The sequence below is a fragment of the Microtus ochrogaster genome, chromosome 19, assembly GCF_000317375.1.
Source record: "Microtus ochrogaster isolate Prairie Vole_2 chromosome 19, MicOch1.0, whole genome shotgun sequence".
NCBI lineage: Eukaryota > Metazoa > Chordata > Mammalia > Rodentia > Cricetidae > Microtus > Microtus ochrogaster.
The window spans coordinates 52,824,906-52,851,987 of record NC_022021.1 but is presented as its reverse complement, the minus strand read 5'-3'; the positions used below and the strand labels follow the sequence as shown (position 1 = coordinate 52,851,987).

Below are 27,082 nucleotides of genomic sequence, written 5' to 3'. Positions count from 1 at the left end.
TTCGCCATCTTTCCTCCGGCCGGGCGGCAGCTCCCATCATGAAGGTCAAGTGCAGTTTCAGCGGGTACAAGATCTACCCTGGACACGGGCGGCGCTATGCCAGGACAGACGGGAAGGTTTTCCAGTTTCTTAATGCAAAATGCGAGTCTGCATTCCTGTCTAAAAGGAATCCCCGGCAGATAAACTGGACTGTCCGGTACAGAAGGAAACACAAAAAAGGACAGTGGGAAGAAATTCAAAAGAAAAGAACCCGCCGTGCAGTCAAATTCCAGCGGGCCATCACTGGTGCATCCCTTGCTGATATAATGGCCAAGAGGAATCAGAAACCAGAAGTTAGGAAAGCCCAGCGAGAGCAGGCCATCAGGGCTGCCAAGGAAGCAAAAAAGGTTAAGCAGGCATCCAAGAAAACCGCAATGGCTGCTGCCAAGGCCCCCACAAAAGCAGCACCTAAACAAAAGATTGTGAAGCCTGTGAAGGTCTCTGCTCCCTGAGTTGGTGGAAAACGCTAACTTGGTAGATCAGAGTTCTGAATAAAGTCCATTTCAAACTCTAAAATATATATATATTATGTATACAATATTCTGTCTCTGTGTATGCCTGCAGACCAGAACAGGGCACCAGACCCCATTACAGATGGTTGTGAGCCACCATGTGGTTGCTGGGAATTGAACTCAGGACCTTTGGAAGAGCAGGCAATGCTCTTAACCTCTGAACCATCTCTCCAGCCCTGATGTGGGTTTTTAAGTTGGTTTATTTTCTGTTTTGTTTGTTCTGGGTTTTTTGTTTTTAAGGCAAGTTCCCAAAATGCAGCTTTGACTGGTCTAACTCACTATGGAGATCAAGCTGTCCTGGAAATCATACAAATATTCCTGGCTTTGCTTCCTGGGTGCTAGTATTAAAGGTATGTGCCATCACACCTGGCTAGTGAGTTATTTATTTCCACTGCTGTTCAAATTCAGAAATGGACTCCTAAATCAGCAAGTGAAGGAGATAAAAGGGATACCAGTAGGAAATGAAGTCAAAGTATCCTTATTTGCAGATGGTATAATTCTATGTGTTGGGCCAAAATTATCTCAGAGCTTGTACCTCGAGGCCTGTAGGACATAGAAAAGTCTGACTCAAGTTTAAAGGATAGTCTCAAAGCTACTGAGTAAGGATGAGACAGCAAAATCTCGGTAGAAGCCCCTCCAGCTTTATTTGTCAACTAATGACAGCAACACATTCGCAGTGTACAGAAAGACCATTCCACAGCAGGATTGGGTATGTGAACTGGGTCAAAACACATTGAATGGATACAAAATTTTCATATAATTATTTTTAAAGAGCCAAGAAAGAAATAATCACAAAATTATCTCAAATAATTCTCATGTATCATTTTTTTCCATGCCTACTAAGATGAAAATAGGAACATTCAGTGATTTTATGTAAGGGAAGACAGATGATTGTATTCATATTTTAATGGAAGACATTATTTATATTAATAAAGCAACAATCACAGAGAGTTTGCAAGTCAAAACTTACTTGGATTGGGAAGAAATGATAACTATTCTTTAAAAGCTAAATGGGGGCTGGAGAGATGGCTGAGGTTAAGAGCCTTGCCTGCTCTACAGAAGGTCCTGATATCAATTCCCAGCAACCACATTGTGGCTCACAACCATCTGTAATGGGGTCTTGTGTCCTCTTCTGGCCAGCAGGCATACACACAGACAGGATATTGTATACATAATTAATAAATAAATAAATAAATAAATAAATGTTAAATGGTAAAGAGAAAGGATGAGGTAGTGCTGGAGTTTTAGAAATTAAACTCAAAAGGTTTTCTAGATTGATTTAGTGATGCATTCTTATAATATCTGAACTTGGGAGGTGGAGTAGGAGGATCACAGGTTCAAATTTATCTTCAGTTACATAGCAAGTTCTAGGCTATCCTGAGCTAAATGAAATCCTGTATCAAAACAAAGAGAAAAAGAGTGATATTCCTCTTAAAGTTGAAGATTTCACATGAAATCAGAAATATGAAGTCATGAGTAGTTACAAACAAGAAAAGACATAAGTTTTGAAATACAGCTCATGAAATAGGGTAGATATGAACACTGAGATATCATTTAAGAATTAATCACAATGAAGATCAATACAAAAATGCAAGTAAGCTTTATTGCACAAGCAGAGATATTATGTCAAATTATCCATTTCAGGGACAATGGGGTGTCTTGTACTCTACTTGCTGGCTGACAACCAGAGTTAGATTCCCAGAACTCACATTATAAAAAGAAATAACTAACTCATGCAAGTTATTCTCTGACTCCACATGCATACTTTGAAATACACATGCTTGTGCTTGTGAACACACACATACAGATGTATATACACAAATAAATAAATGTAATTTTTTTAAGTGTCCATTTCAGCTGTGAAACTCTATAAGCATGGCAGGAGGCTCAAGGTACTCATGGAACATTTAAAAATGATATAATTCACTATGCATACTATTATTTCCAAACACATTTCAAAGCGATTCATACAGCAGTGAATTTAAACCTAATCACTAATAACCTAGTCATGTGTACTTCAAAATTTATAGCTTAAAAGACAGATGTTGGTATCACTAATTTTGGGTTCTTATTTAACAGACATGGTAACAGTTCAGAGGCCAAGTGTTGTATAATATTAGTATGTGTTATATTTGTTTAAGCTGTAGAACATTTATTTAATGATGCAAACATGCATTAGATTCTTTTATGTTGCATTTGTTTAACTCTGTGAAGCTGTATTACCTTACCTGTTTGAACCAACTGATTGGTCATCTAATTAAGAGCTGAATGGCCAATAGCAAGGCAGGAGAAACGTTAGGCAGGGCTGGCAGGCAGAGAGAATAAATAGATGGAGAAATCTGGGGAGAAATTATCGAGGAGCCAGAAAAAAGGGACCAGTCACCCAGTCACACAGCCAGACATGGAATAAGAAGGAAAGAAAAGATATATAGAAATAGAGAAAGGTATAGGTAGAGGGGATACTTTAAGTTAAGAAAAGTTGGCTAGAAACAAGCCAAGCTAAGCCTGAGCATTCATAAGAAAGAATAGGCCTCTCTCTGATTCATTTGGGAGCTGGCTGGCAGGCCTCACAAAAAAGCAAAGCGTAAAGAGTAAAAAACAACCAACAATAGCCAAGACTGGGAACAGGGGCAAGTGGTGAAATTAGGGTAAAATTGTGCCATGGATTACCTTCCATAGAAATCCTGCTCACCTGGCAGTGCTTGGTGCTTCACAATGGTAGCATATCCGCATCTACAGCCATGACAGAGTCTTTGGGAGAGATAAGGCTCTAGATCAGGAGGAAGAAGTCAAAGACAGTCACACAGGGAAACTAGGGTACACCTGAGTGCAGCACACTCACCTGGATTGTCTACTGTCTGACTCCTGCCTCTCCCTCTTTTTCTCTACTATGACCCTCTTGTACAGCTGGCACCATGGGGACCTACAAGCCAGGACTGCTGCCCTATCCCAGTTTATGGGATAATGATAAGGCAGGATCTAACCATTCAACAGTTATTCAACACCTACCTAGGCCAGGGCTGAAAGTTAACAGTCTATGGGAAGTTGCATTTATTTGCAGCATCACTCGTCTGTGTATGTTCTACATACACACATATTTACATACATACAAAATATTTCTCCCTCTTGTGCAAAGATGGACCTTGAGAATAAGAGATGGTGAGCTTCATGGGCCAGTATTCTTAAAATTTGAAAAGAGTTGTGTAATATACTTATCTCCATAATCCTGGTCCTTGTATCTCTGACTCTAAGGTATAAGAAAAAGAAGGGCTTTACCCAAAGACAGTTGTCTCATCCATCCAAGTGCATCTGAGGATCTGGCTTCACGCAGATCTGAGATAGGTCAGGGTTGGGCAGAGTATTCATTTGTATTGTAAGTCTTAGTGTATTTGGGCAAGTAAGTACCTTGAGCTCAGCTTTTGATTGACTCCACATTGGGCCACAAAGCCAAGCAGCTCCGATTTCATCAGCAGAATGCCATGAAACAGACAGATGCCTCCACAGTCACAGCCAAACTAGTATCCAAGGACCAAAATAGCAGTCAGATGACCACAGGGGCCAGTTTACCACGTTCTGTCCAGAACCCAGAAACAGCAGCAGCTAAAAGTAGGCACAAAACTCACATGCTTTGGGAGGAACAGCAGGGACAGCACTATCCTGAGAGGGACACAATGAGGTCGCTCCGTTTCATTTCTGCTGAAGCCTTGGTGTCCCATCCTCGGGTGGCTCAGGAGAGCCTGGACCATATAGCCTACAACCTCTATCCACTCCTGTTCAAGGCCAGTTACCTGCTAGAGCAGGCAGAAGTAACCCGTGCTGTGCTGAGTCACTGGCCACTAGAGGAGTTCCGGTTGGCTATGCTGCTGGGGCCAAACACTGACCACCCAGAAGACCTGCGTGATCGTGCCTGCAAGGCCTGCTTAGAGGCCTGTATGCAGGGCCTTGCTGACCTTGTGCTGCAAAGTAGGAGCAACCGGCTTCGGGTAGCTGATTTTACAGGCATCCAGGATGTACAGGTGCAGCAATGTCCTTGTGGGAGGGCACTAGGAAGGTGGGGCCGCACTAAGGTGCTGGCCAGGATCTGCTGCCAGCTCCAAGGACAGCCCTGTACAGCTAGGCACCCTATTGAAGTCTTTGCTGACCTCTTTGTCACGGAAGGCAACTTTGACATGGTGGTGCAGGCCTTGAAGCCAGCAGGCCCAGCCCCTCTGCAAGTCTGCTGCCCTTCACTCCGGGCAGATAGCCTGAGTCCTGGGCAGCTCCTACAAGTGCTCGGCCTAGCTGGGCCAAGCAAGCTAAGAAAGTTGGAGGTAGTTCATAATGTACGATTGCATGCTGGCCATGTACAGCAGCTGCTGGCCCAGGTGGGCCTCCCTCAGCTGACCTCACTCACCCTACCCACGAAGGCCTTTGATGCACCCCCTACCTGTGCCCCAACTCCAGAGGGTGAAGATCCCCTCCTCACCTCTATTGCCTGGGAGCTCAGCCAGATGAACAAGCTCACTGAGCTAAGTGTAGCTTTCTCTACACTGACTGGAAAGATCCGAACACTGCTTAGGTAAGTCTCAGAAAACTGGGCACAGATTGGGTGGAGTTACTGAAGACAGAGATGGAGACAGGGATAGAGATGGGATCTGCATACACAATGCTCTGGGAATGTTTGGTCAGAACCCCAGGAATTAAGAACCATCAGGAAAGAATCAGAGCACTGAGACAACTTGGAAGGTTCCTTTCAATTAACAAAAGCCAGTCGTGGGGGCTTGGCCATAATCCCAGCACGCAGGAAGCATAATCATTTTACATTTGAGGCCAACTATAAAGAAAGGCCTTATCTCAACATAAAGCAGAAAACAAGGGCTGAGCATATAGTGCAGTTCAGTAATAAAGCACTAGCAGATCCCAGTTTTAATTCTCAGCATCAGAGAAGGAGGGAAGAAAAGGGAGGGACAGAGGGCACTAATTAGAAAGTAAATAACACAGGAGGCACAACTAGATCTTCTACTATTGTTGTATGACAAATTATCCAATGTTTAGTGTCTTAAAACATTTTCCCAGGTAAGGAATGGGAATATAGTTCAGCATAGTGAGAATGTTGGGTCAGTTGTCAGGTGAACTGTTGTCTCACCTGAAACTCTGGCACTGTTATAGCCTCCTCAGCAACTCCGTTATTGAAGGGCAGGCGGGCAGCAGCCAGGTAATGATAAAGTTATCTTCATGTAGGACCATGTGTGGTCAGGCCGTGGGGAGACAGCAAAAACAGGGTATTTAGGACAAAGAACAAGATCCCAGTGCATACTGCCTTGCCTAACAAGGGCAGTGATGGACATGTTCCCAGAGAAATCCAGCGTCTGGCCTGAAAATGTATATTCTCATGAATCCTGGGTGGAGATTTATTTCAGAGACACACCTCCCCCATCTGATACAAAATGGCTAGTGAATTCAGGATATGGAGTCCAAATTCAGCATGCTGGATTTCCCTTCCCAGCCCTGAAACTGTATTGGTTCTATTGTCATCAGAGTGACAATACCTTCTTTCTAGCCAATTCTGTCTTTTGATGACCCCAGTCAATATTCTGACAATTCTGAGATCATGTGCATAACTTTCCTAACCCAACTTGAAGTATGGTGTTGGTCCATTTTAGGTTTAATTATTGACTGTTAAGCAGGACCAGCAGCCATAGACTGCCAGAAGAAACGTGTAACTTTCACATGTCAAACTATTTTGATTTTTCTAATTGCTTAAAAATATCAGTCATTCTTAACTCAGAAGCCACGTGAAGTGAAGTGTCAGCTGGAGTTTCTGGTAGGCTGCCATCTATGATCCCTAAGAGAGAAAGGTGGATGGATTGTCCATTGCCACCAAAACTCTAGCTCACCTGGGACCCTCATAACATTGTGATGTTTTTGCCTACCTCACAGCCCCTTGAAGACTCCACTAAGAGTGTTGGACCTAGCCAACTGTGCCCTTAATCATGAAGACATGTCCTTCTTAGCAGATTGTAAGCATACTGCCCACTTGGAGGTGCTGGACCTCAGTGGACACAACCTGGTCCATCTGTACCCTTCTACCTTCTTCCAGCTGCTGAGCCAGGCTGCCCAAACACTAAGAGTGCTCACATTAGAGGAGTGCAACATCACAGATAACCATGTTGGCATGATGATTCTGGGCCTCAGTCCTTGCAACCAGCTCCAGGAGTTCAAGTTTCTTGGAAACCCACTGTCAGCCAGTGCTCTCCAGCGCCTTTTTGCTGCACTCTGCGAACTCCCTAGGCTGCGCCACATTGAGTTTCCAGTGCCAAAAGACTGCTACCCTGAGGGCACTACCTACCCCCAGGATGAGCTGTCCGTGTCCAAATTTGATCAACAGAAATATGACATGATTGCAGAGGATTTGCGAGCAGTACTGCTTCAAGCTAACAGGGAAGACATCCAGGCCTCCACTCCCCTTTTTGGAAGTTTTGACCCAGACATTCATGAAACCAGCAATGAACTTGGTACTTTCTTGATGCAAGCTTTCAAAACTGCTTTGGAAAACTTTTCCAGAGCACTAGAACAAATGGAGTAGGTCCTGCAATTATGCTTTTAAAAAAGGAAAAAAGGCTGTGCATTTCAACTAGCATGGTGCCCTGAGGTCAGTCCTGGATCTGTCACCAGCAGCATCACTGCCACAGAATTCCTTAGGGAAAACTACAGGCATACTCATTACATGCTTTAAAAGGAAGCCCAGATATATAAATGGGTGTGTGTCAGTACAGCAGGAGCCTAAAGCAGAGGGGAAGTCACCCAGAGTGAAGGACCTATCACCTAGGTAGAAGGTGGAGAATGTGGACACCAGGAAAGAATGTACTGTGAGCAGGGTCAACTTGACTCTGATGCAGTGAGGAGGAAGAAAAGAGAAAATTCATCACAGAAAAACGTATAAAAGCAGCATCCCATAAAACATAACAAGAAAAAGACACTGAAAATGAAAATAAAGTGAACTGAAGCCCTGAGCCCAGCAGAAGCTTGCTGTTATATCTGTTGTACTTTTTACCAGATGACATCTGACTACACAGAAAGGTGTGGGATGGGGGTGGTGATCATTTTTCTGTCCACAGCTTTCTTGGCTTTGTTTCCAGTCTTGGCAGTTTTGCACCATCTTTTGGTGACTGAGGACATCTAGTTGCTGAAATATTCCCAGTATTTCTTAAAATATTCTGACCCTGTTTTCTGCTCTGCATCCAACCCTAAGACAGGCAAGTCCAACCTGAACAACCACAAGTGTCAGGGGTTAACTATGAATGCAGCTCATGACAAAATTATAAACTTAAGACAGATGACTTTTATGAAACTTGTAATGAGTCAATTATACAGTTTTCAAACATGAACTTTGTAGATGATAACATGTCTATAATGCCTCCAAATCACTCCTTTGTGATGTTCCTCAGAATGGCTGCATCTGGCACTTTGCAACTCCTTTAAGGAAAAAATCACCACATGGGGAAGATCTGTTTGGACTTCATTTACAGTATCTGCCTTGCAAAAGTATTAGTGTAATTAAATGCTAATAAAAAAGGAGTGTGGCTTAATTTATGTACAGTCTATTTCATTAATATTCTCAATTTTAAAATTAGAATATGAAAATAATTTTCTTGGGACAGAGTAAAAGCTTAGCTCCATAATCACACATGTACCAGCCAAGGGTCTGCCGTGCTATCTCCCCCACTAAGTTCCCATACCAGAGTACTTACTTCCATTTGACCCCTGAACAGCAATAAAAATATACTAACAATTTCAGTTTAAAAAGGACAGAAAGAGGTCATGTCATAGATGCAAACTGCTGATGTGATTCTCATGTAAAATGTGTCCTCATTTTATTTTATTTTAATTAATTTATTTATTTTTTGGTTTTTCGAGACAGGGTTTCTCTGTGGTTTTTGGAGCCTGTCCTGGAACTAGCTCTGTAGACCAGGCTGGTCTCGAACTCACAGAGATCCGCCTGTCTCTGCCTCCCGAGTGCTGGGATTAAAGGCATGCGCCACCATCGCCTGGCGTGTCCTCATTTTAAAAGATAAACCTCAGAGAAAGCCATGAAATGATCTGTTCAAGATCACATGACAGATCAGTGAATTAATAGAAACTAAATGCATTAGGAAACAATCTGAGAAAACTGTTTTTTTTTTAGATTACTAGAACAAATAACTTCTCAGACATAGTTCTGGTAATACAACAGAAAGGTATAGTAAGTATCCATTGAGAAGAGCTTTAACTGAAGCTGGAATCAGCTGGCTGTAGCTGAGAGAGCCTGCTGTCAACTCTAGTGCTCCTCAATCATTCCATAACTGAACTGTTTTCTGTGTAAGTATTTTCAAGTTTGTCATATTTCTATTAAGAAGGATATGCACATGGTGGAATACAGGATCTGAACATAAACTAACCACTTTATTCACTTCCTGCCTTTCCACTGACAAATAACCACATATAGGCTTCCTAGTTTTAGAAATACTCAGTTCAGACCCACTCCACAAAATACTACCATGACCCAGGCAGATTACCATCTATCAGGCTCCAGATCCTGTCCTTCAGAAAATAAGGCTATGTAGAACTCACTTAAAAGACTTCATACTGACTGCATCCAAGCACAAGGCTAGTACCTAACAGGCGGCTGGGAACCTGGATGCTGGGAGTTCCCAGAACTGTAACTAGTGAGTGATGTCTACCACTTTCCTTTCTTTGGGAATGGAACTGTTATATATTATATAGAACAGTTACATGAATAGCCCTCACCCCGTCAAAATCTTGATAGTCACCAGTGAGCTTTCCAGGGTACCTGTCATATATCACAGTTTGCTCCTAACTAAAAAATGTTCCCTGTGGTTCCATAGAGTATGACTTTTAGGGTCTCCACCTGGTTCCTCTAGACTTGATCTACATGCCTTTTCTTTGCTATAAGAGATGTTAGCCATGAGGGGAACCACAGGTGAAATCTTAGAAAACCATGGCAAGTCATAGAATCTGAATATCTTGGGAAATTATCATTTACAAGATAAAAAATAGTACTTAGCTCATAAAACCAGATTGCATGACAAAAAGTCAACTCATATAAGCTGTATGTAAATAGGTTATAAGTACTTATCTACATTTTAAATAACGTTAAAAACTGAGACAATACATGTGAAATTACCAACCCAAGAGTTATACACATTTGTAAGTCCAGCACTTGGGAGCCTGAGGCAGGAGGGCTGCACATATGAGGCCTACTTGAACTATGCAGCAACATTCTGTCTCAAAAAAATAGTAAAGAATCACACAAATAAAAAGTGGCACTATTATTTTAAATGACAGATATTGTCTGCATACATTGCTAATAAACATGCTTATTGGATATAGGAACAGCTCACTTCTAGGTGTTCACTGGGACACAATTTGGGAAGAAGAAACATTTGGTGGTTGTTTGTGTTTTCTTTTTTTTTCTTTATGGGAAAAAATGCCCCAAACAAGATAAATCTTGAAAATACAACTATGGTGTGGGAGAACTGTCTGTATTCTGTCAATCATGTTTTAAATAAACACTGATTGGCCAGGCAGGAAGTATAGGTGGGACAACCAGACAGGAAGTAAAGGTGGGATAATGAGAACAGGAAAATGCTGGGAAGGAGGAAGTCCATTCCTCAGCAGTCCTGCCCAGACCACAAGAGAGGCAAGATGCAATCTGCCTTGCTGAAAAAGGTACCAAGTCATGTGACTAACATAGACAAGAATAATGGGCTAATATAAGTTATAAGAGCTAATACGAAGCCTGAGCAAATGGGCAAATCAGTTCATATCTAATGCAGACTGTGTGATTTTTCTTTGGGACTTGCTGGCTATGGGAACTGAGCAGGACAAAAACCCCAAAAAGCCAGCCCCACATGTTACACAATTACATTAACCAATAACTTCTAGATGGAATCAGGGGAGACCAGTAATTGGAGGAGAGGTAAAAACTGATAGAACATTTCTTAGAGTAAGAATATTATATTTGAGCTTTAAATCTTTTCTTTAACGTAGAACTAAAATATAAAGTTGTACTTTTTCTACTAAATATTAACAGCTCAAAAATGCTTCAAAAAACTGAATCTCTAATAGCTACAGAGGATCAGAGAAAAAAACTTATCTGCTAAGTCCCTACTGCACTGTTCAAAGGGTGGAAAGACTTGAGTTCTCACAAAGAGTAGCTGTACTGGGTCACATCTGGTAAGGAACAGACTAAATATCAGAGAGCCCAGAATGCAAGTTGCCGTTGCCATCTGGCCTTAAGTTTCATTTCATTCTTATTTTTCTAGAATGACTTTTTCTACTTTCTTAAACTTTTTAAGTTCAACAAGTAGTTCCCAATATTTGAGATACATCCACATGAGCCTCCCGTTTTGACGTTTGTTGGTGTTCCAGACATCTCCACAATGCTTATCATGCTTAAATATGTCAGATAAGCCAGCAGCCATCTCTAGGTCAGCAGCCACCGGATCAATGGACGAGCGTACCAGTAAGCTCTTCTCCAGCTCTAGCCTTGTACTACGGGGAAGGACCAGGCTGCAGTAGATATTCTGACGTTCTACGAGAGCTTCTCCCACCTCCTTCAGCATAACCTGGGCTCTCCTCTGCCAGTCATTCTCTTCTTCCAGGCAGCTCAGATAGACACTTTTCAGAGGCTGCAGCTGGCTTTTCTCTTGCATTATCTGAGCTCGTTCCTGCTCAAGAAGCTTCCTTTCTTCTGCCAACTTACGCCCCTGAGAGATAAGAGCTTCTCGAAAGCTAGTTGTTCTATTTTGCTCCTTTTCCAGTTCCAAAGATAGTTGAGCAACTGCACGCCGATGTTCTGAGATCACAGCATGATATTTAGCTTCAAGATCCTGTTGGAAAGCAGTTGTTCTCTGATGATATGCTTCTTTTGCTTTTTCTATTTCTTTCTGGGATTCCCTAGACCAAATCCAACCTGACAGGAGGAAGAGATGAGGAAGACACATGAAGAGACACAACTAAAATCCTATGACTACTAAAGGAAAATATATAACACAGTGATGACAGCATTTCAGTAAAAGACTAAGAATTCAAAGTACTAAGACACTGAAATTTCATAGATAACAAAATAGTCAAAGTTCTTATCCTAAACTCAGATCAGTACTGGACACCTAAAGTAGTACATTCAATGCCCATGTTCTGGTGTCTAATTTCCATGGCTGGAAAAAATTATCACTGTTTTGTTTTCAAATCCATCATTTATGTGCTCTGCCTTGGTGCTCCATGACTTATTGCCAATGTTTAAAAAATTAATATAGTAGGCTTCAAATATTGTTGGAAGTCATACTTGGGTTTACCCAATTATCATCTCTATACAGTACAGCTTAAGTCTGGTGAGTTTGCTATTATGTTTTACAAGAATAAGGTGAAGACGTTCAACTTAGGTTGGATTTGTAGCAAATACTTGTAATCCCAGTACTTGGGAGACTAAGAAGGAGGAGTATTCCAAGCTCAAGGCCAGGCTGGACATGCAAAATTTGCAGGTTTCAAAGCAAAATAGTCACACCAAAGCCCAGGAAGATCAGATATTTTGGTGTTATCTGACAAAGACTTTAAGACAGTCACATAACTTCATTCCTCCAGTTATATAATATTATGGATCAACTGGTTCCCAGATTTCAGAGGAAACTGTGGCTATGAAGTAACAGGTGTTCCTTCATAATGTGAGGTTATCTTGCCTGTGCCAACCATACGATCCTGAGTCTCACATGAGTCTGTATGAGGTAACCAGTAGGGGAAACTGAGTAAAGGCTACTGATCTCTCTGTGCTACTTATTACAACTATCTGTGGTCTACAATGGTCTCAAAATTGTCTCTTTTGACTACACTGAATTGTACTATGTGATTAAGCTCAGTATACCGGACACTTCATGTTTTAGATCTAAGACAGTTTCTTTTCTACTCAAGAAAAAGTGAGTGAGGGAGAGGGGTGAAGGAAGAAGGGGAGAATGAACAGAGAAATAGAGAATGAGACAGAAGGCAAAACAGAGACAAGGAGATCTAAGACTGCCAAAGGGTGACAGAACTCTTCAAGGTTAGCACAACTTTACCAGTTCTGAATTGTATTGAAAATTATGAAATTTGGGGCTATGGATGTAGCTCAATGGTAGAGTTCTTACCTAGCATACACAAAGCCCAGTGTTTGATCATCAGAACCACGAAAGAAAGGAAGAAGGAAGAAAGAAAGGAGAGTTGTTCATGAAATTTAAATCATCAGAATAAAAGTAGATTCTCATCCATCTATAAAGCATTCAATTCACCTGCTGTTACTTCCAGACCATGATGAAGGCTGGTTAACATATGCAAGTTGGAACACATCTTCTCAAACATATAGTAACTTACTTTTAGAAAATCCTTATAAGAATGCAAAGTTCTTAAATTACCTTTAGTCTAGGCTGTCCTGGCACACACCTAAGCTGAGATATGAGAATTGTGAATTTGAGGCCAGCATAGTGAGACCCTGACGTAAAGGAACAACAACAACAAAATAACAGTTATCCCTGAATACATTATTTAGCCAGGATAATCAATACAGAAATATAAATCATTTTTTCAGTCCTCAGGAGAAAAAGTATCAACTTAACATCCAAAAAGGGAAAGCAAGAAATTGGGAATTATGAGTTTGTATTAAAGCTACAAACAAGTCTGAAAAATACATGGAAAATGAAAGGGCTTCTCCCATTCTCAAAGCTAACTCACTCAAAGAAACTAACACCACTAATGGATGAGAATCTACTCAGAATAAGTGTGATTTTAAGGCTTCCAAGCCGCTCACAGAACCACAGCAATAAATGCCTTTTATGTGAACAGTGCCCTGAGAAAGGGTGACAGGCAGGAGCCTTTAAATAGCACTCTCCAGGATGGATCTGGACTGGCATCAGGCAATACTCAGATCCTTCCTCTTTCTCTATGGCAAACTTCTGAACTGAGAAATTTAGACACATAAAAAGCTACTATATAAAAATGATCACTATACATATGGCACAGCATTTGCTTTTCATTTACTGAATCATCAGCTTCTCATATTTTTAGATGACAACCAGAACCACAAGACATGAAGGAATATAAACCAGCTCTTCTACATCAGTGATCATAGGTGGGAGAACAGTTAGGAGGTAGGGTTTTCTCAAATTTTCTTTCTCTACATTTGCAAACACACATATGCCCATATATACTATAGTCTATTACCGGTAAGAGTTTCAGTGGTATTCAGTCAATTTAAATATGAGGATTTCTAGCCTGCAAGGTAGTTTTCATGGGCAAACTCACCCAAATACCTGACTTTTAAAATACTAAACAAACATCCTAACTGGTTTTCTTTCAGGTCAATTTTCCTGTCAGTACTGAGGAGGGCAACTAAGGCAAAGAAGTACCTTTAGAATAGTGAAACAATGAGAAAAAGCTAAGACTTACTAAAACTTAGCCCACACCAAATGTTTTTGACTTATTTAATGCTCACAAAGTATTAAAGGATGATAAGCTACCTTCTAGGAATAGGTAAACCGAGGATCAGAAAAGCTAACCTGTTGTGGGATATTTGTTTACACTGTGTGAAGATGTATCTTTGCCATTGGTTTAATAAAAAGTTGAATGGCCAATAGCTAGACAGGAGAGGTTAGACAGGTCTTCTGGGCAGAGAAAAGAACTCAGGGTATGAATCTAGGCACAAGGATTTCACCAGCGAGATGTGGAGGACATCAGACATCTAGAATGAAGGAGAAGTAAAGAGCCACATGGTAAAATGTAGATTAATAGAAACAAGTTAATTTAAGTTATAACAGCTAGTCGGAAACAAGCCTAAGCTAATCCTGTCACAGAGGTGGTATAAGGGTAAAACTGCACTGTGTTGGTCACGTACTAAAGACAATCTTTAGTGTGTCCAGTACCTGCAGCAATCTACTCCTAGCATAATTTTTAGATCAGGAAACAGAGATGTCAAGAAAATTATAACTTACGAAATGCTGCCAATCCCAGCATTGGCACCAAGAGGGCATAATTCCACTTGCTTCCATCACCCCCATCAGCCCTGGGATTGGGCTGGATGTTCCAATTTGGGGGGTCATTTAAGTTATTCATGGAGCTATACCTTGAAGAAAATGAAAAAGATACTAATTATATAAAAGGAACAGAGTATAGCTGTTATGATTATATCATCTACATAAATTTCTGTCAAGAAAATACTTTTCAGCTCTGTGTGCTGCACAACACTGCATCCTATGTGATTTAAAGAAGTAAGTCATACTGTAGTATGAGAGGTATGTCTCAAGTAAAGTACAAGCAAAATATGGTGAGTTCTCCCTTCACTTTTAGATGTATGGTCATTGTAATGATTAATATTATGTGTCAATATAAATGAGAGAAGGCATCTCAGCATGCCTAGCTAATTGGTTAAACATCATTCTAGGTGTTCCTGGAAAGTGTTTCTTTAGGACTGGTAAGCATTTGAGTGCTAATTTTGATTACTTATAATAAATCAAATTTTTCTCTTACTCTACACATAACATGATAAGCCCTAAAAAATTATGGTTGACAATGAACCACACATGTGATAGTAGTCTAGATAGATAATCTGTCTAATTAAAATATATCTCTATATATCTAGAAAAACTAATTAACATGACTACATGTTTTACTATCATAGATGACTATCTATTAACCTATATTTCTTAATTATACATTACATTTTTAAACGAGCTGCACAAACACAATACCTTAGTCAAGAGTAGAAATATACATATTAGGTTTTCTAGATATATAGAGATAAATTTCAATTAGATAATCTTCAACACTTTTAAAGACTACAGAATACAGCATTTAAAATGTTTTAAAAACTTAGGACTTTTCATGACAGTGAGACAAATCTGCTCATGGCAACACCAATCTACTTCAAGAGGATGATGGGCTTCAATCAATGAAGAGGCTCCTCATGGAGTTTGTTAGCCATTTGGGCATGAAACTGCTCTTGCTTGAACTGCTTGACTGGATTTGTAGGACCCACAGAAAAATGACTGCTGAAGCTGCCTAAAGAAGGTGAGACAGTCCTTCAGGGTTCCTACTTCATGAAGGAGTCTGCCAGACACTCTGTAAGACACAGAAGACAGTGAGTGACAAACTGCCAATATAGGCAGAACTGTCTTTGGAATTTCCTGCTCCGTGGAAAAGTCTGCTGGATATTATAGGCCTGTAGGTGAAGATGGATGCCCCCAATGATACAGAAGAACTTTGGGCGACTGTCTGGGTAGCAAGATGTCTGCCAATTCTAGAGTTTTGGAAGTTGCTTACAATGTACTTTCTGTTAACTTAGGTAATATTATATCCTTCTGGGGTCTTTGATGGAGTTGAAGAATAGATAGTTATAATTATAGTTTTCTTTAGTTATGATAAAAGATAAAGTAGATATAAATATTGTAACTGTAATTCTTACTTGATAACTGTCTTGTTATATGTAATCTTGCTATGTTAAAGTTAAAATCTTTCTTTTTATTTAGACAGAAAAGGGGTGATGATGTATGCTGTGAATATGTTTTATTCTCATTGGTTAATAAAGAAGATGTTTTCAGCCAATTGCTTAACAGAGTAAAGCCAGGCTGAAAGAGATCTCTCTCTCTCTCTCTCTCTCTATATATATATATAGAGAGAGAGAGAGAGAGAGTAGGCAGAGTCAGAGAGAAGTAGCTGCCCACAGGAGACAGGTGTACCGGAACCTTGCCAGTAAACCACAACCATGTGGCAATACACAAATTAAAAGAAATGGGTTAATTTAAGATATAAGAGTTAGTCAGAAATAAGCTAATAGAGATTTCTGTGTGATTATTTTGGGATTATTTTGGGAGCCTGGGTGGCTGGGAAATGAACAAGCAGCCTCCCCCAACATCCACTGTTAAGTAAAGCATAACTGTACATGTCTCTTATTGGTTGTCTCTGTAAAACTCTAAAACAGCTGTACATAGACAATTCAATAAAAGTGAATTTATAATAGACATCTGCTTCACATGAGCTGGGTTTTGAAGAATGAGTAGCTTTCTGTAGATAAAAATCAAAGGAAAGCTATTTACATGCTGTCATGATCAGGATTACAGAAATCCCTTGCTTCACCTCAGAGTATAACTCCCAAACTTGCCTGGAGACCAAGGTTAATATGAATCTACTAGTTTACAAAATATCCATTCTAGCCCAGCATTCAAGAGGCAAAGAGACCCTGTCTCAACTAAATAAAAATAAAGTCACAAAGTACTCATACTAGATGGTTGTTTTCATAAAGTCCTAAGAATATTCAGCTTGCTTATATGTACCCTCACAAATACAATAATCACAAAATAGTTAACAAGTATGCTAAGAAATCTAATACAATTTTTGAAAAATTTAACATTTTAAAAAACCTTGCTTAACATATGACCATAAAATATCGCTCAGAACTTAATGGTTTATAGAAACCACAGAATTAAAAATTTTGGTAGATGCGTAATTTAGAAAGATACATACTAACTTAAAGCAAATAAATTTTAAAAACTTCCTACTAGAGCCGGGCAATAGTGACGCACGCCTTTAATCCCAGCACTTGGGAGGCAGAGGCAGGCAGATCTCTGTGAGTTCGAGACCAGCCTGGTCTACAGACCAGTTCCAGGACAGGCTCCAAAGCCACAGAGAAACCCTGTCTCGAAAAACCAAAAAAAAACCAAAAAACAAACAAACAAACAAAAAAAAAAAACACAAAACTTCCTACTAGATGTAGCCATACCTCAGATATCTGTGGGGGAACCCGAGCAGATACCAAAAGCCTAGTTAAGACTCCCATATAAATGGTATATTTGAATATAATCTGTTCAATACTTTGTATTATCTCTAAATCATCAATACTTAATAAGGTATAAAGACACTTAAGTAGCTGATATGCTTTATTTCCCTCCTTGTTTTAAAAAAGTCTGTACATACTCATTTTTCCTAAATGATATGCGGTTGGTTGAACCCACCAATACGGAGGGCCCACTGTCTTATTTATTCCCTCTACACCAATAACATCCATTTCTGGGTTAAAAGTCCCAAGGAAATAATTCAAAATATAAAGCACTGTGCACAAACATATTCCATATTTCCTTATTTATAATAAAAACAAATATAAGAAATTAAATGGGAATGATTCATTGTAAACAATAATTCAAAATTCTGCTCATAAAGATTGTGCACCAAAAGAAGAACTTAATTTTACTTAATATTAAGTAAAAATTCAGGAAACAACTGTGAGTTTGCAAGAATTAGGATGTCAGTCCTAGCTATGATGGAAGCAGCTTTCATGATCTAAGCTACAACAGGCCTCGTCCTGAGTTTTCCACGAGCTAAAATGAAGACGAAAGCTTTTGATATTGTTTCTGGTTCAGTATCCTGGCTTCTGTGCTGCGCAGTGCAGCTGCCCCCCCGCCCCCCCCCGGTTCATCCACCAGGGATCATTCCTACCCACTCCAGAAATCCAGGGCGGTAGCTCCCACCGATTCCTTGAGACCCAGTACCCAATAAAATGAGCTCTTATGGGGCTGAGGTCGCTGCTCCTCGGACCGCAGTTTAAACTGTCCGGATCCTCCGACTCTCTCTGTTTTGGTAAACTCGAAGAACTACCCGAGAAGCACTTCAAAAATATTGGTACCCACTTACTCCTGGAGCAGAGCCCATCAGCGAAGCTAACAAGCTACCTCAAAAGCACAGCCACCAGGCGTGTGCAGCACGCAGGCGTACCAACTTTCACCGGAGCCCGTCGTGGTGCGCAGGCGCAGAGTTATCCAAGTCCGACGTCGACGTAGCGTGGTGCGCAAGCGCAGTCTGTCGCTGAGGCTTGTGGGACAGCAGAGACATGGCCGGCTTAGGAGCAGTTTCGCGGCTTCTTCGCGGGCGGCGCTTGGCGCTAACTGGGGCGGTGAGTCAGTGCCACGGGATAGCGGGCACCAGGAGTGTTCCAGAGCCGAGTGTACTCCTAATCCCGCGAACCCACCCTAATTGGGCTGGGGCTGGGAAGGTGCAGTGCACCAGAGCCGACTGCTTTCCGGCGAAGGTCACGACTCCACAGTCGCGGGAGTTTGAGCCCGGCCTTCCCAGTCACGTCCCTGCTAAATTCTCCAAGGTCAACGGGCGCGACCGACCTGTGTCCTGGTTGCGGGCAAATCTGCGATTAATAGTTGGTAGCCTAGATGTTGACACTAAAATATTGTAAATGATGAGCTTATAGGCTTTGTGTAGTGACCTCGGCTACTGTTTTTAAATCTCAGGTGAGCCTTAAGCACCGTGTTCATCCGATCTTGCGACCCCTATTTTGCATTGCAGTGGAATAGGGGCACAGAGTGCTCCTGGCATGCTAAGATCCGAGTTGGCTTTGCCATATTGTCAGATTGTGTTCCAGTGTACTCTTTGACGACATATTATGCGTTAGATTTCTAGGGCTTTATTAAAGCAAACTAAATGAAATGACCCACCTACCTACTTAATAATTTAATTACGAAATAAAAGCCTCAAGACATTGAACAGTATCGACTTGCACTGTACCTATAATTATGGCTGCAATTGTCTCCTTTTTGAAATAGATATTAAATATTAAGTTCAATTAAATGTTCAAGGGTTACTTGGCAGCTATTCTTGGTTGCTATTCAAACTTGATAATTTCAGTAATTTGTATTTACTACCATAGACTTCGACCTCCACCTCTATCCCTTGGGTTCTTAAAACAATAAAAGGAGGGTTATAAGTACTGATCACTGAAGCCTTTTACAGGAAATAACAGATTAACAAAAAAAATATATAAAAAAAAACAGATTAACAACCTGTGGTTATATAGCAGGATTGTATTGTAGCAGAAATATGTGAATCCACCCCATCCCCAGGATTCAGTTCACACACTCAGGAAAAAATAAGGAGAAAGCTTTTTATTTTTTTTTAATTTATTTATTTATTAAGGATTTCTGCCTCCTCCCCGCCACCGCCTCCCATTTCCCTCCCTCTCCCCCATCAAGTCCCTCTCCCTCATCAGCTTGAAAAGTAATCAGGGTTCCCTGACCTGTGGGAAGTCCAAGGACCGCCCACCTCCATCCATGTTTAATAAGTTGAGCATCCAAACTGCCTAGGCTCCCCCAAAGCCAGTATGTGCAGTAGGATCAAAAACCCATTGCCATTGTTCTTGAGTTCTCAGTAGTCCTCATTGTCTGCTATGTTCAGCAAGTCCGGTTTTTTCCCTATTATTAAAAAGCTTTCTCCTTCCTGGGTCTGAAGAAGGAGAAAGCTTTTTAATAATAGAGTCCAGCTCTGGCTAATGCCCAGAAAGGAGCCAGTCAAGAATAGAAGATTTTACTAACTTGTTTATACCTTAGGTTTATGCATTCCACATGTGTTGTCACCCTTAAATCCCTTTCAGTTCCCAGGTCCAGTTTACACTTTGACCAATTTAGACAGAGACTGGAGACTGCATAAGTCTGGCCAATTATGCTGGTGGGAGATTAACACAACAAAGATATTCCAAATTGCCTGAGTTTTTTTAAAGTACACCATTGTTCTTTTCCAAATAGTTGTTACCTATGGTCATCTTGTCTAGCTGGTAGAAATAGGCTTTTCTTGAGAAGAGAAATCTGGCTTTATGGCATACCATACTTAAAAATGGTTTTCACCCTGGGATTTGAGGCAATTATATTAGAAGCAATTCTGGTAGAGAAATGGGTCTAATGGTTGTAAGTCAGGTTGTCCCTTTTGTTATGGGAATGGAGCCTAGTGGCTGGTCAATCCTGGTCAAAAAATATTTACATTCCAGAATCCTTATTTTTACTTATCTGTAACAGGACTGGCTAGTATAATCATCTTTGGAGTATTTTGAAGTATTTTCCTTAGCTAAATACTGTTTTGTGTCTTGATGTGTCCTAAGCAAGTCTGTTAATAAATCATTTATAATGTTGATTCTACCACTGCAAGTTTCTTCTACATCAGCATAATTTTTATTCAGACTAGAGTAGAATTACAGTTGAAAGTGAGAGTAAGACTCTAAGCATTGAAGATCAGGCTGCATAACTCTTTTCTTTTATGGGGGCTTGGTTGGAAGCCTTTTTTTCCCCCCAAACTTTATTTGAATCATGCTAACTGCCAGCATTTTGCCATCTTTGTTGTGGCTCTTCATAATGCTCTGTGGTTAATTACTAGTAAACAGGATAATAAGATAGAAAAGACAATTGACCTCTCAAAATACGGTTTTTGGTTTTAAATTAGTCTCTTCATGAAGATGGCTATTACTATAGAAATACTGCCCTCAAACTAAATATTCATTGGCATTTGAAGTTTGTTTTTTTTTCATAAAAAATTTGAGTTTACAAAAGAACAGAATCAAGTTAGTAAAAAAGAAATTTGTGATCACCAACAGAGAAATGCTGAAGAAAGAATTGTTTACTCCTATTAATAATAATAATATCTATAAGCTATTCTGTATTGTCGAATGCTTTCAAGTTATCAACTCATCAAATTTGTTTGCCTTCGGTTTGCTTTTCATGGTCCCAGTATACTGATGTGACTTACAAACATTTGAAATTGTTTAGTGTATAGGAAAACTAAAAACAAGGACAGCTCCCTTCTATAATGTTTTCCAAATTCTTAGGAAAAATATATGAAACATTATGGTAGAATAAATCTTTTCTTTAGATGAATTGTTTTGAATGTTTTAGTGCTATATCTAGAATTACATGAGTTAGTGAGGCCTGTACAGTCATACTATTTTGTTTGGCTTCTCGGAACCAGTGACAGTTCTGTGTTTTCTATGTTCCTGACTCACTTGTACACTTGTGACTTAGCATTTATTCGTGACCAGCATTTTAATCTGAATTTGGAGTTTCTCAGAGGTTTTTCCAAAGTTCTTTTGATAGTGGAGTAAGTACATGATCTGGGTCCATAGTCCCTATTGACCGGTTTTCCTGTGTGGTTTGTGAGAATTTTGTGGGGCAGGCTCTGAAACTTTGAGCTATAGTCATCTAAGTCAGGGATATATATCCCTGTGAACTTTATTTTAAACTTCTCTACTTAAAAAATAATGAAAATTTAAAATCTTATTACATTTATTTGTGTGTGTTCACATAGTACATAGAAATCAGTAGGCAACTTGGAGGTATGGCTTCTCTCTTACAAGTGTGGGTCCTGCGGAATCAAGCTTAGGTCCTTTGGCTCAACAAGAAGCATCATCTGACTAGCCTTAAAAGATATAATTCTTAATGAAAATAATCTCAACATGGTTAATTTTTTAAATCATTGAGATTTAAAAAGATTTATAAATGAAAAGGAATAAACTATTCTGTTCAGTAATGTAAACAATTTCTAAATTTTGTCATTGTGCACTGGTGTTTACCTCTATTTCTGTGTTTTCTGAGTGATAGAAGAACTTCAGTTCACTTAAACCACCTCCTGCCCCTCCTAGTGCCAGCTAGTTTTAAGTCTTCATTGGGTGATTTTATAATTGCAAGGTTGTGCAGAAGATGATTTGTACCTGTCTTCAACTGATTAGACACTTGGCTTATTGAGGCACTTTGCTTCTTGGGGATAATTAATAGTCTCTGCTCTTCTCGTTGCTTCCCCAACCTCCTTAATGAGAACGTCTGTCCTACTGGACAAGGTATAAGTGGACTTTTTGTTACAGTGTAGGTAAATGTCCTCCTTCATGTTCATGTTTCCAAATTAGAAAATATCTCAGTGTATAAGAACACTTCCTTGCTCTGAAAGCAAGAGGACCTGAGTTCCAAGCTCTAGTACCCACATAAAAGCCAGACATAGCCAGTTACGTTCGTAACTCCTGTGCTAAGACGTAGAGACAAGTGAATCTTGAGAGTTCACTGACTGGCCAGCCTAGCTGATATTGTGAGCTTCTGGTTAATTGAGACTGTCAAAAAATAAGGTGGAAACCCAACAAGATGGTTCTGTGGATAAAAGTGCTTGCTGCACAAGTCTGTTGACCTAAAGTTTGATCCCCAGGACCTATGCTAGACAAAAGATAGTAATCAAGAAAGATACAGCATCTTTCTCTGGTTTCTCACACATGCACCACCTCTTAACCAACTATGGGATATTTTTTTAAAAAGGTTTTAAAAAATGTGTCTTCCCTAGCAGTGCATCTTTTTAATATCAGTACTCTTGAGGCAGAACAGGTGGATCTCTGAGTTCAAAGCCAGCCAGCCTACACAATAAGACCCTGTATCAAAAACTAAGTAAATAAATGTAAATACTAGAACCTACCATGACTTGAGGCCCTCCAACTTAACAAAGAAGTTATTCATTTTACATTGTCAGATTTTTCTCTGATTACCTCTTAACTTGTCCTACAGATTTTTTTATGTCACATAATGTTTCTTTAAAAAAAACATGGAATTCTTTTTTTTCTTTTTCATTTCTTTTTTTTAAATTAATTTATTTGTTTATTAAAGATTTCTGCCTCCTCCCCGCCAAAACATGGAATTCTTAAGATCATTTGTGAGTTTTCCTTTTTTAATTGCTAAGTGAACTTAACTACCTAGAACTGTTCCTTATTATGTCCAAGTCTCTTCATTATGTTTTGGTCTTTTAAAATAGAGCAAGTAGAATGGAAAATGATTCCCTTAATGTCTGACTGGATTCACACTGTCACTAGGTTTTCTAAATATGTGCTTATCTTAATCTTGGATGTGGAGAATTATAGAGGTTTTCAGAGGAAGGCCAGGGATAACCCATTAGGGAGAGCAGGCCTGACCCATGAGAGGGGTATGGCTATAGTCTTGGTATACTGGGTAAAGAGATAGTTGAGTCATTTTTAAGCTTAATGTTTTTCTTGTTTCAATAAGCAGTAACCTGTTCTAGAGTTTAAATCTCTCAGTACACCATCTGGTGAAGCAGGATTTTTGAAGGATTGTCCTACCCTGTCTATTTGTTAAAGCACATACCACCATAATCTGATTCATTTTTTTTAGAATGAAAATTCTTGAAGGACATTCAGATAGCCAGTATGCAAAGGGTTAAGATGAATCCAGTAAAAATGCTTCATTATTTGCAAACTATAGCAACACGGATTTCTTTGCCATTCTTCGCTGAGTTGCATAGATTAATATAGTGGCAAAGCAAGTGTCAGTAGTAGTTTTCTATTGAGAAACAGGCTTTTTTTTTTTTTTTTTTTTTTTTTTTTGGAAAAGGCTCTTCCTAGAATGCCAAGTCAGAGTAGAGGGGATGAGACCTGGGTCCTTGCCCCCTTAGGTCTATCTGTCTTTCAGGGTCCCAGGTAAACTTTTAGAAGAATAAAAGCTAATGGTACATAGGAAGCTAAGCAATTTAGAAAGAGAATTTTAATTGATTCTTCTCTGTTGATGTTCCATTACAATCTTAACACCATTCATATCTCTACAGCAGCCAGCAGCATTCCAAACGCAGACCAGTGGCTTTCACTTCACTGTTGGTGAGAGCAAGAAGGCATCTGCCAAGGTTTCAGATGCGGTAAGTTCATTCCTCAACTGTAAACAATTTTTTTCCAAGACAGGATTTCACTATGTAGACTAAACTGGCCATGAACTCACAGAGATCTGCCTGACTCTGCTGGGATTAAAGGTGTATGTCATTATGCCCAGCGTGTAAACAACTTTTTCTGCTTCAAAAGATAGTAATCTATAATCATTTTAATGTATTTGAATAGTGCACAAATTTAAAGAAAAGATTTTCCTTAAGTGCCTTTTGGCCATTTGAGATTCCTTTGTTGAGAATTCTCTGTTAACATCCTTAGCCATCAGGGAAATGCTAATCAAAACGACTCTGAGATACTATCTTATACCAGTCAGAATGGCTAAGATCAAAAACACCAATGATAGCTTATGTTGGAGGGGGTGTAGAGTAAGGGGAACACTCCTCCATTGCTGGTGGGAGTACAAACTTGTACAGCCTCTTTTGATATCAGTATTGGCAGTCAACCTACCTCAGGACCCAGGAATACCACTCTTGGGCATATACACAAAGGATGCAGACCCATACCACAAGAACTTTTGCTCAGCTATGTTCATAGCAGTACTATTTGGAATAACCAGAACCTGGAAACAACCTAGATGCCCCTCAACCAAAGAATGGGTAAAGAAAATGTGGTACATTTACACAATGGAGTACTACTCAGTGGTTAAAAAAAAAATGACATTGAAACTTGCAAGCAAATGGATGGAACTAGAAAAAAAAACATCCTGAGTGAGGTAACACAGACACAGAAAGATGAACATGGTATGTACTCACTCATAAGTGAATGTTCGACATAAAGCAAAAGATAACCAGCCTATAGTCCACAACCACAGAAAAGACAGGAAACAAGGAGAACCCTACATACTTTACTTGGACCCCCTCCCCCCCCCGTCCCAGGAAGGAGCAGTAGACAAGATCTCTTAAGTAACATGGCAGCGTTGGGGGACAGGGGAAGGTGGTAGGGGAGTGGGAAGTGGAAAGGGGGTGAAGGGGAGTGGGGAGGCGAACTTGAGGGATTGGGAAGATCAATTTGGGTGAAGGACAGAGGGAGAGCAAGAAAAGAGATACCATTATGGGGTTAGTGAGAAACCAGACACTAGGGAAATTCCCACTAATCCCCAAAGATGACACCAGCTAAGATCCTAAGCAATAGTGGGGAGGGTACCTAAAATGCCCTTCCCCTGTAATCAGATTGATGACTACCTTAACTGTCATCATAGAACCTACATCCAGCAACTGATGGAAGCAGATGCAGAGATCCACAGCTCTGGACCAAACTCCTGGAGAGGGGAATATTATGACCAGAGGGACCAAGATCATGATGGGGAAATCCACAGAAACAGTTGACCCGAGCTAGTGGGACTGATAGATAACTTGGGAACCTGCATAGACTGAATTAAGCCCTCTGAATGTGGGTGACAGTTGTGTGGCTGGGGCAGTTTGTGGGACAACTAGCAGTGGAACCAGTATTTAATCCCTAGTGCATGAACTGGCTCTTTGGAGCCCATTCCCTATGGAGCGGATACCTTGCTCAGCCTAGATACAGGAGGGAGGGCCTTGGTCCTGCCTCAAGTAATGTGGCAGACTTTGTTGACTCCCCATGGGAGGCCTCACCTTCTCTGAGGAGTAGATTGGGGAGAAGATGGGGAGGACAGGAGCGAGAGGGAACTGGGATTGGTATGAAAATTAAACTTTTAAAAATCAAAGAATTTCTTCGGTATTAATTGTGTGCTCAAATATGTGTAGTGCAATACTTATAAAAATGTTTACATAGATAGGTACATTTTTGCTAGCAAATCTTTATCTAAACTCTAAATGCAAGTAAACTAACAGTATAAAAAATACATTGTATATGCTGTGATAAACAGTGTAAGACTGCTAGCTACTGGAGTTGAAATTCCTTTGTATTTAACCTGTTCTGCTTTCTGTTTTGTTTTGTTTTTTTTTAATCTGAACATTGCTTACAAGTTCTTATCATATGAACTAGCAGGAGTTAGAGAATACTGCTTGACAGTTTCTCTGTGATAAATCTACCCACACAGACCCTGCTCCTAAATATAGGCCTGAAATGTAGTTGTGGTCTCCACCCAGGAAAACTGAAATGTGATGATTTAAACAAAAGCAACATTGTTTTTAAGAATGACTTGTACACACAGGTGGAGAAATATTGAATATCCTATAAATAAATGGATATTGTCATAGACAGGGTAAAAACATTGAGGAAAAAGATGTAAGTAGAGCTCATTGTATTGATACTTTCTTCTGCTCATATACTTCCTTGTTTTGATAGCAGAATAGAAAGACTGGAATTTTAGTAATTTTAAGTGATCTCAAAAACACTTTGTTTTTTGTTTGTTTTTGTTTTTTAAAGCTAGGTGTTGGGAAGCAGAGACAGGAAGATGATGAATTTTGAGCCAGCTTGAGCAAGATGTCTGTCTTGGTGTGTCTATTGCTACAATGAAATGTCATGACCAGAGAGCAATTTGGGGAGGAAAGGGTTTATTAGGCTTATACTTCAGCATTGCTCTTCATCACTGAAGGAAGTCAGGGCAGGATCCCGGAAGCAGGAGCTGATGCAGAGTCCTTGGAGAGGACCCTGCATACTGACTTGCTTTCACTGGCATCCTCAGTCTGCCTTTTTATAGAACCCAGGACCAGCAGCCCAGAGATGGCACCACCCACCATGGGCTGGACCCTCCCCCATTGTTCACTAATTGAGAAAAAGCCTTACAGCTGGATCTCAAGGAGGCATTTCCTTAGCTGAGGCTCCTTCCTCTGATCACTCTAGCTTATGTCAAGTTGACAGACAAAACCACCCAGTACAATGCCTGCAAATCATAAATAAATAAATGTAATTAATTGGGGGGGGCGTGGGAACAAACTTTTTGTCCATAAAATCTGATTGCTGTTCCTTTGTTCCTACCATACACACTTCAACACCAAGAATACATACTCATCCCAGAACAAGATTGAGGCCATCTGTGTACAGCAACTGTTCTTTTCTTTGATTATTTTGTAATTATAGCCTTAAT

The 27,082-nt window shown here is 40.1% G+C and overlaps 3 protein-coding genes and 1 pseudogene across 6 annotated transcripts in view; 3 read left to right on the top strand and 1 right to left on the bottom strand.

Annotated features, from left to right (window-relative positions):
• On the top strand, positions 1-549 carry LOC101988151 (annotated as a pseudogene).
• Positions 550-3,061: 2,512 nt separating this feature from the next.
• Lrrc14b (leucine rich repeat containing 14B) lies at positions 3,062-8,112 on the top strand. Its single transcript, XM_005356737.2, has 2 exons — positions 3,062-5,109; positions 6,471-8,112. Exons 1-2 carry the CDS (start codon positions 4,031-4,033, stop codon positions 7,114-7,116), a joined length of 1,725 nt encoding a protein of 574 aa, XP_005356794.1. The 5' UTR covers positions 3,062-4,030; the 3' UTR covers positions 7,117-8,112.
• An 843-nt stretch (positions 8,113-8,955) lies between these two features.
• On the bottom strand, positions 8,956-18,363 carry Ccdc127 (coiled-coil domain containing 127). Of its 3 annotated transcripts, none has more exons than XM_005356734.2 (3): positions 18,237-18,363; positions 14,546-14,676; positions 8,956-11,505 (listed from the first exon to the last, which is right to left on the bottom strand). In XM_005356734.2, exons 2-3 carry the CDS (start codon positions 14,664-14,666, stop codon positions 10,844-10,846), a joined length of 783 nt encoding a protein of 260 aa, XP_005356791.1. In that variant the 5' UTR covers positions 14,667-14,676; positions 18,237-18,363; the 3' UTR covers positions 8,956-10,843. The 3 variants fall into 3 exon arrangements, with proteins under 3 accessions (XP_005356791.1, XP_005356792.1, XP_005356793.1); XM_005356735.3 differs by having other exon boundaries at positions 18,042-18,331; XM_005356736.3 differs by having other exon boundaries at positions 18,275-18,293.
• Positions 18,364-18,378: 15 nt separating this feature from the next.
• The window catches only part of Sdha (succinate dehydrogenase complex flavoprotein subunit A), a 28,677-nt gene continuing 19,973 nt past the window's right edge, over positions 18,379-27,082 (top strand). The window contains exons 1-2 of one of the 2 annotated variants that reach the window (XM_005356732.3): positions 18,379-18,495; positions 23,961-24,047. In XM_005356732.3, the coding sequence (XP_005356789.1) occupies positions 18,433-18,495; positions 23,961-24,047 (150 nt within the window). In that variant the 5' untranslated portion in view covers positions 18,379-18,432. The remainder of the gene's footprint in view (positions 18,496-23,960; positions 24,048-27,082) is intronic. The other variant, XM_005356733.3, reaches the window with a different exon arrangement.